We start from the raw sequence: 8,204 nt of genomic DNA, 5'->3' as shown, positions 1-8,204 counted from the left end.
AATTGCTCTAATATGAGATGAGTTGTCTAGGGATGGAGCACAGAATGGCGACTTAACCCTGTGCCACCCTTTATAGTGATTGGACTTTGAACGTCTGTTGTTGAGTCCAAAAGCTTGGAAGAGGAACTCGCTCACTTAGGTGCCCACAGCCAGCCTTGTGTTTCTTTATAGTAGGAAAGTAGAAGAATGAGACCTCCTTTGGGGTGAGACAAAGGAGGAGAGAAATCCATCGACACATCATATGCAAGGTAGGAAGACAAATATGAATAACAACTAAGTGGGGAGAAAACCCACATATTATTTAACCTGTTATGATGCTGATGTGCAAGGAGTGATTTTAGGGTTTTCTGATGTTGTCACATCATATATCCAGGGAACTATTCTTGAGGTTTTATGGCACAAGGACTGCTTTTTCTGCCAAGACAGAGTCTATAAAACAGTTTGAGTTTAAAAACAAATAAACAAACATATTTTCTACCTAAAATGAAAATAAAGTTGTCATAAAATATGAGGGATGCAGGTTTAGCAGCTGACTGTTAACCACTTTTGGCAATAAGTACAAAGCCTTAAAAAATAAACCAACTTATTTTCCTTTTTCTTGCAAAGATGCTAGTAGATCTTTGGACCTTTTTTCTTTATCAAGCAACTAGAAACAGTGTTTGGTACAGTAATAGCATTTCAATGGCACTTCAAACTATGTAAGCTCTGCACTTTCCTGTCGCACCACTAGGTGTGAGTGTTGGAGCTTTTTCTGTTGGTTTTACAGTAATGTGTATAAAGCTGATGTGATGCGTCCTCTTGAATTCTCAGGTGCCCAAAGATGGTGCCCTTTTGAATCCTGGAGAAAAGTCCTAGGTAAGGATGGCCTTCACGTGGCTGAATAAGCTGTCAAAAATACTACTAAGGTTAAATACCAGGAATCACAAATATATGGCATAACTTAAGAAAATCTTACACAACTAAGAGAAAAAAAGTAGCAATTAGCCTCCAAGTAGCAATATATTTAAGTATTTCAATGAAATTCCTTTACACAAGAGAGAAATTGCTATGTATAACATGAAAACAAATCTCTATCGTAAGGTTAAGAACAGCGAAAAATAACCAGCATGTTCTATTTAATTTTCCAATGTCAGGTGTTAAACTGGGGAAATCTGCATGTGGCCAAAAGAGCAGCGGTTTGGCCCCCACCCTTTTGTGCTGATTAGGTATGCTGCCTGTCATGCGGAGAGAGGTGCATGAGCAGTGATGTTATGCCCAGAAAGGGGATCGTTCATCTCTACTTGTGCTTTCTACCAGTGCTACTGTCTGAATTACAAAGCCTCTCTCTGATCCTGCAGGAGAGAAGGCTTTTGTACATCTTACTAAGGTGATACACAGCAGAGGTATGATCTAGTCCCAGGTTGGTTTCTTCTACAGGAATGTTTCAAGCAACATCTAATATTTAACCATAATTGAGACATTTAGAAGCAAACATGGTTAGACTAACTGATGTTTTAGAACAGCTACTTCCCCTATTTTCTAGCAACGTTATCACTTTTAACTTCATGTAGCTCAAAAATTAACATTACATTTTTCTGTTTCATTTGGCTTAACCCATAGGTAAAACTCTTGGTCACAGACCCATCCTGTTAAACTCTAAGGATTATGGACACTTTTCACAGGACCTCACATAATCCTAAAGTCCCTCTTAAGCACTGAAACCTACATCTTTTTTGGCACATGTCACCATGCAGCAACCTCTTGTAAATTTTCAATAAATTCACTAGACATCTCAGTTCAAGTAACTACAGTTCTACCATGGAGATAAAAAGTACAGACATAGGAGGTGAATTCCAGTAACCCGAACATCAGGCTGAAATGATATGCCAAAATATGATACAGTGTAGGTCAAAACATAACATAGATTCCTGTACATAATAAGAGCACTCACTAAACATATCATTTTTAGCATCTGAACACAAAATAAATTAATAGAGAAAACTTATGTTTCAGGAAAAAGTGAGTACAATGCAGGAGGTGGACACATTTTACTCACCACTCTCTAAGTGAGAGTGATTCCTAACAAACCAAACTGCCTGCTAATAACCCAAAACATAGTTATGGTTATTTGTATATGTAATTATGGGATCAGAAATTCACAAATGTATCTTTTGGCAGTACGACAGACTTCATCAGCCCACTTGCCTTGTGCTGACTGAGAGAAAAAGACACAGTTTTCACTCTTCCCCCCATTTGGTTGGGCACGATCCCAGTTGAGGTACTGTAGAACCATGCCATTGACATCAACAAATTTCCCTTCATTTGTCAAGTCATTGATACCCAACCAGAACTCAGACACTCTAGGCATGCTCTTCTTGCCATAATCTCGAAGAGTGTTTGTTTCATCACTATTCCTTGGGATAGCCAGCGTTCCTCCCTTGGCTATGCAGTCTTCGTTGGCTTCATGAAAATGTTTGGTGCCTTCTGATATGAGGTAGCACTTCTTATGGGCCTTTGTCCCGCGAAGACAGACTGTGAATAGATGTTGGTTTGCACATTCAGTAAAAGCATGGGCTATAGGTTTGAATAATGTTTCCTAAAATTATCTTGTTCTAAAGGTATGTTGGGAATTAAGCAGACAAGTCCCTCAGAAAGTGAGAAGCCCTTATGTCCACAGAGTGGGCCTGAAAGTAGCAGTATGGTCAGACTTTCCAGCTGTTCCTCCTGTTCAGGCAGGACCTTACATGCAGCCAGCATGTAGGCATGCTTTGGGAAATCTGAACAGACTGCTTACAGGTACTCTGCAAAGTACTCTGGACTACGAGGGATGGCCAAAAGCAGAGCATGCCTTGATTGCTGCTAGAAAGAAAAGGCACATAAGAGGAAGGACAGCCATAGCTGTGATCTTAACACCTTAAAGTGCTTTGCAGGATCCTTGTTGGTTTTATGGTGATAAACCTCAGGCACGATCTTGAGTCCCAGATTCTCTGTAGCAATACAGTTCTCTCAATGATTTGGTTTTTATTATTATTTTGCTGTTTTGGAAAGCTAAAATACAACTCAGGTCTGTTGTCAGTGTCTCTTCTGTTTTCTTCTAACAAACTGTCCTGCATTGTCTCTTTTTTACCCTATATCATCAGTCCTAAAATGGATGGAATTGATGTTTGTATTAATGACAGATGGGACTTGGCCATCAGGAAATCTATACCTGGCTTTACAGTAAATAGATAGATCTAAAAGTATTCTCATATTTATGATATTTAAATGTCAAAGATAAATAAAATGTAAAGTTTTATGCATTAACTAAGCCTAGCTCCTAGAAAACAAAGGCAAGACAGAAAAGTGCTGTTTTAAATGTGTCCTGCTCACCAAAAAGAACTGATTTGAAATTCATAATGTAAATCTCTGCATGATTGCTGAAAGTCTATTTCCACATGCAGATGAGAACACATTTTCCTCTTTAGTTCTTAATTCCTGCCTTTCCAGCAAAGTCTGTCCCTTCAAACTCTAAATTCAAAGAAGGACTTGAATCTATAAACACTTTTTAAAAGTGTGCACTTATTACTGAGCTTGCATGACAATCTGAACCATATAATCTAAATATTTTCACTTAGAAATCTGTTTGCTTTTAGTTCTACTGGAACATATCAGGGAAGTCTTGATGTAAAGTCCAAATGTACAAGAACATTAATTTGGCATATGCTCTGTAACTGGAATTGCCTTGCAAAACCGCTGCCTGTGGGCAGACCTGCACCAGTGAATCCTTAAACTTTGCTTTACAGCTCTCCTAAAGCAGATACTTGAAAATTCAGTTCTCTCAAGATAAATACTTAGAAAAGAACCCTTCTTGAAGGAGTAGTTCTGAGGAAGGTAGTAAAGTCCTTGAATAAATTCCTAGAACAGTTATTTTTAGAATCCTCTATGCGACTGCTTCCAGATTATTTCATTTATTGCTAAACTCATCTTGTACTTATGTTAGAAAAATGCCATGAAACAATATGAACATCTTCTGTCCTGATGCTTTCAGTAATCTGTTTCTAATTCCTGTCATCTGTTCTTGTAAAAAAAGTAATTATGTATCTGATCAACAGGATATGGAAATCCACTTTGGAACATATCCCATGTGTCTCAGTGGTTTAGCATCTCCAGTTGTAGTACGCGTTGCATTCCTTAGCTGCATTTTCAGCCTCATCATTTTATATTAGGGCTATCCTTCAAATTTTAACCTTTCCAATTGCTAATGGCCAAAGAAAAATAATGAACATCTTTGCTAAATGTTGAATGCTTTAATGAGTTTATATTCACAGGAAAGATCAGGGAGACCTCATCTACTTCAGCGATGCTGCAGTAAGAATGGAGATTGGCCTTCTTTCGGGAGAAAGTATGTGCTGCTAAATGGTATATGGCAACATGTTACACTATGTAGAAAGGAGACCTGGGAAATTCAAGTAAAAGAAAAAAATCAGTTTGTAATGTGTGTCTTGGAAATGCCCATAAACTACAAAAGCAGCTCCTTTTTCAAGAACCATAAGGCCATTAATAAGTGCAGTCAGAGCTAGAGCTCTGATAGATCTCTTCTGGCCAAATTTGGCATCCAGTTGGACAGTGTGGGTTCTGAATTTAGAATATAGCTCAAAATAAGTTTTGAGAATAGAAAATCTCCTGGCTCTGGTTTAGCTTCTAAACCACTACATGCTTACTCTAAAGCTCCTCCTGGAAGCAATACAAGAATCACTTTTAAACAAGGGTTACTTGTCTAGCACAGACTCCCTCTTCTAAGAAACTTTTGAAGCCTTCTTATAAGAAATTTACAGTAAAAATATTTTTTAAAGCTCAAAAAGCTCTATGTAACCCAAGATGTAAAACAGGACAACTCAGATATTACCATCCCTAAGGAAAATATGTTCTATTTCATGTGAATGATGTAATTTCCTCCAAAGTGTCCTCTTGCACATGTTTAAATGCCAGGTCTTGTGTCAACAGCTGTGAAAAAGCACAACTGTCCAGTAGGTGCATGTGTATTTGCCCTTCTTATTTTGTTTGGAAATTTCCATCTGACTATTTAAATACTTAAAAGACTCTGCACATTGATACAAGATATTTCTGAACTCACAGTGGGTACTACTTTGAAGCTTAATGGGAACATTCATATTTGACTACCATAAAGTGCACATTTCAAAAAGGCTCAGTCCTTTTAGCTTCGTTTTGGCAGTATTCTCGGCCTTTTCCATTATCTTTTTTTGCCTTGATAATTAGCCCATATTCATATCAGGGCTGGGGACCTGACGTACTGATGGTATAAATAAACCTTCAAACTCAGCAACCCTCACTGTTACACCTTTATCTGATTATACATAAAATCACAGCTTGGGGTTGTGCCTTGCCAAGACCAAAGTAGTTCTTGATCCAGATGAATTCTTGCTCTTAGTGAAGAATCTTCATTCGTAAACCATTAGTTCAGATCTGATTTTACTCAAATGTTTCCCTCAACATTTGTCTCGACATTACAGCTATATCATACCATGCCCTCAAAGAGCTTTATTTCTCAGTCACAAATTCCCATTAAAGAGAAGGATGAGAGTGGAGGAGAGAGGAAAGGCAGTGATAACTTTTGGAAGCCATTGACCAGGGTAAGCAGCTTTACCTGTCTGAAGTGCTTGCATTTCTTTCAGAGCATTTACTTCTCGCCACAATTTGTCAATCTGGGTCTTTAGGTCATCTTTTTCTTAAAAGAAATAAAGAGAAATTAACAGCTATGCACACAGACACACAATTAAAAAAAGTGAAAAGCTAATTCAATATATTGTGGGTTTCTGCACTCCTGAGATATGTTTTGATCTCTTCCGAAGGTTTTTCCTTAATGAAAGGATTCTGGTAGGGTTCCTGTAAAACTAGGAGGAACCCACCTTTATCTTACACTCTCATAGTTTAAATCTCATTTTCAGTTGAACTGTATCCTAGTAACTGTTGGAAAGCCATGGATTGTTGCACCTAATAATTATTTAGCATGCCAGTATTTAATTTACAGCAACATCTGCCTATTTACTTTTGAACCTGTACACCGTGGTGTATATATGACATACAAAAGATAGCAGGAAACAAGTTGCGTTTATGTAAAGAAATGTTATTTCTGTGAGTATTGAAGTTTCACACAACTCTTGTTTTAACACAGTGAGGAACAACTAATATAATCCAAATTCACAGGCTGAATGTATGCAGACAAGCTTGCTGAGCTGCAATTTCCCTCCCCAGGAGAAGTCTTCCTCTCCCATCAGTACAGAGGGGTCCTGCTGACTTTAGTTGCACAAATTCAGTCTGAAGCACTATTTTGTAGCACCTATAAAAGCACCAGCATGATGGTGAGAGAAGAAAAGCAGCTAATTTGCACATAACTCCATTCTCATGTCCTCTTTTCTATTCTTTTTTCTTAACCATTACAGTATTCCTCGACTGTCAAACAACTACCAAACATGTTTCCATTGCATGGGATGACAATTCGATTGCAGCAGTAACCAGACTGTCCAGAAGTCACAGTAATGAACATAAGGAATAAATAAGCTCTTTCACACATAATAGAACTAGCAAAAACACAGTTCCTACAGGTCTGTGTTACATCATCTAATCCTCCAGCTGCACCTCAGAAAGCTCATCTCTTTTCCCTATTCCCTCCTGACTGTGGGGATAATCCCCAGCTGTCCTCCACGACTCCCTAGCTCCCCAGGGCAGGACTCCCAGTTCTTAAACCCATGCTACTCCTTGCAAGTCCCAGTTCACAAGAGCTCTTTCATGTTCCTCCACTTCAGAACTGCAAAAAACACAACCTAGAACAGGCTGAGCTCCTGGTGCAGCCTCATATTGGGACATTAATGGAGATCTCCTTTTATTAAAAAAAATACGTTGGAAATTTATCCTCAGGAACTCTCTTCTTCTGCCAAATTGTTTCAAGTTCAAAAGTTGTTAGAGGAAGGTTGACAGACAGATGTGCCAGCAAAACAAATGGATCGGCAGCCTGTCTCTAGGATACCAAGCTTAAAACCACAGAGATTCAAAAGCAGAGGGAAGTGCCTATGACTATATAGCTCCAGAGCAGTGTAATCATGTTGTACATTGACTTTATCAAAGCTGCAGGTTTTTCATTGACTAAAAGCTTAAATATTTGCCATTAGTGCCTCTATCATACCCTCTCTTATTAGAAATAAGTCTTTAAATTAAATACACAGACATTTCCAAACAACGTTCAGGGGTTTTGTATTTGCTCTGTAAACTTTGCTCTGGGGATTTATGCTTTATCTTTTTCTGCTAATTCTTTTTCATTAGTTTGACTTGCCCAGTACTTTTCACACAGGTAATGCAATATTTCACAAATGTTAGGCAGACATTCTGTTGAAATTAGGAAATGGTATGAAAATCGAAACAATAAACCTTGGAGACTGAATATTTTATTCTGTTCTTCTCCAGCATACATACATGAATTTCCAGTCTTCTGATCTTAGTCAATATAACTATGTAACTAAGAATGATCAGCCAGAGTCCTCTCTCAGCTGTACCTGTGGGTCCTAAATAATGTTGACAGAGATTAATAGATGTAACAGAGCAATATATTCACAGCAGTAATACAGCTCTCTTTCCATAACTCATTCTGGCATCTCATTCTTGGCTTTGCTAACTCACATACAAATATTTTAAAGACAGATATAATATGGACTCAAATGTCCTTTGTTAATGAGCATTTGTGTAATGTTAGTTTCTGGTTCACTCAATGTTATTTAAGTACATAGTAAACTTGCATAAGTCTATACAGTTCTTCCCCTCTTCCCAGTTAAAACCCGGTACCTTTCACTCTACGTTTGCTGTGCTTCCTGGCTTTGAGTTTGGAAGCGTGGCTGATGGTCTGATCCAGCAGTAAGATGCTTATGAGTAGAAAAATCCGAAGTCCCATTTGTGCCATGTCTCGCTTAAAGAACTTAACAAGAAGCTTCAAGAGATTCTCTTTAGCAGCTACAAGAGCAAGTCACATAGACACGTCTCAGCAGGGACTGCCTGAGGTCAGTTTTATAAAAGTCTAGTGATAGGGTTGGCTGTACTCCTTGCTTACGAAATGTGTTTAATACTTAAGCTGGCTGTAGCATAAGGCACCCCCTTGTTCTCACACCTCCTCTGAAATTCCTGTTTCCACTTTGAGTTCAGCTGGGACAGGTTGCTTTTACAGAGGCTGTACCAGCACT

At 38.4% G+C, this 8,204-nt stretch overlaps 1 protein-coding gene across 1 annotated transcript; it reads right to left on the bottom strand.

The window, feature by feature from the left end:
- Positions 1 to 2,119: 2,119 nt before the first annotated feature.
- CLEC3A (C-type lectin domain family 3 member A) lies at positions 2,120 to 7,927 on the bottom strand. The gene is made up of 3 exons (XM_010208217.2): positions 7,813 to 7,927; positions 5,624 to 5,704; positions 2,120 to 2,511 (listed from the first exon to the last, which is right to left on the bottom strand). Exons 1-3 carry the CDS (start codon positions 7,925 to 7,927, stop codon positions 2,120 to 2,122), a joined length of 588 nt encoding a protein of 195 aa, XP_010206519.2.
- Between the last annotated feature and the right edge of the window lie 277 nt (positions 7,928 to 8,204).

Source organism: Colius striatus, chromosome 14, assembly GCF_028858725.1.
Source record: "Colius striatus isolate bColStr4 chromosome 14, bColStr4.1.hap1, whole genome shotgun sequence".
NCBI lineage: Eukaryota > Metazoa > Chordata > Aves > Coliiformes > Coliidae > Colius > Colius striatus.
This window is presented reverse-complemented; position numbering and strand designations above follow the sequence as displayed.

Coding starts and splice junctions, on each gene's coding strand:
- CLEC3A (XM_010208217.2), bottom strand. CDS start 7,927: ATGGCACAAATGGGACTTCGGATTTTTCTACTCATAAGCATCTTACTG. Junction 5,705..7,812: donor CAGCAAACGTAGAGTGAAAG/GTACCGGGTTTT, acceptor ATTTCTTTTAAG/AAAAAGATGACCTAAAGACC. Junction 2,512..5,623: donor AATGCAAGCACTTCAGACAG/GTAAAGCTGCTT, acceptor ATCTATTCACAG/TCTGTCTTCGCGGGACAAAG.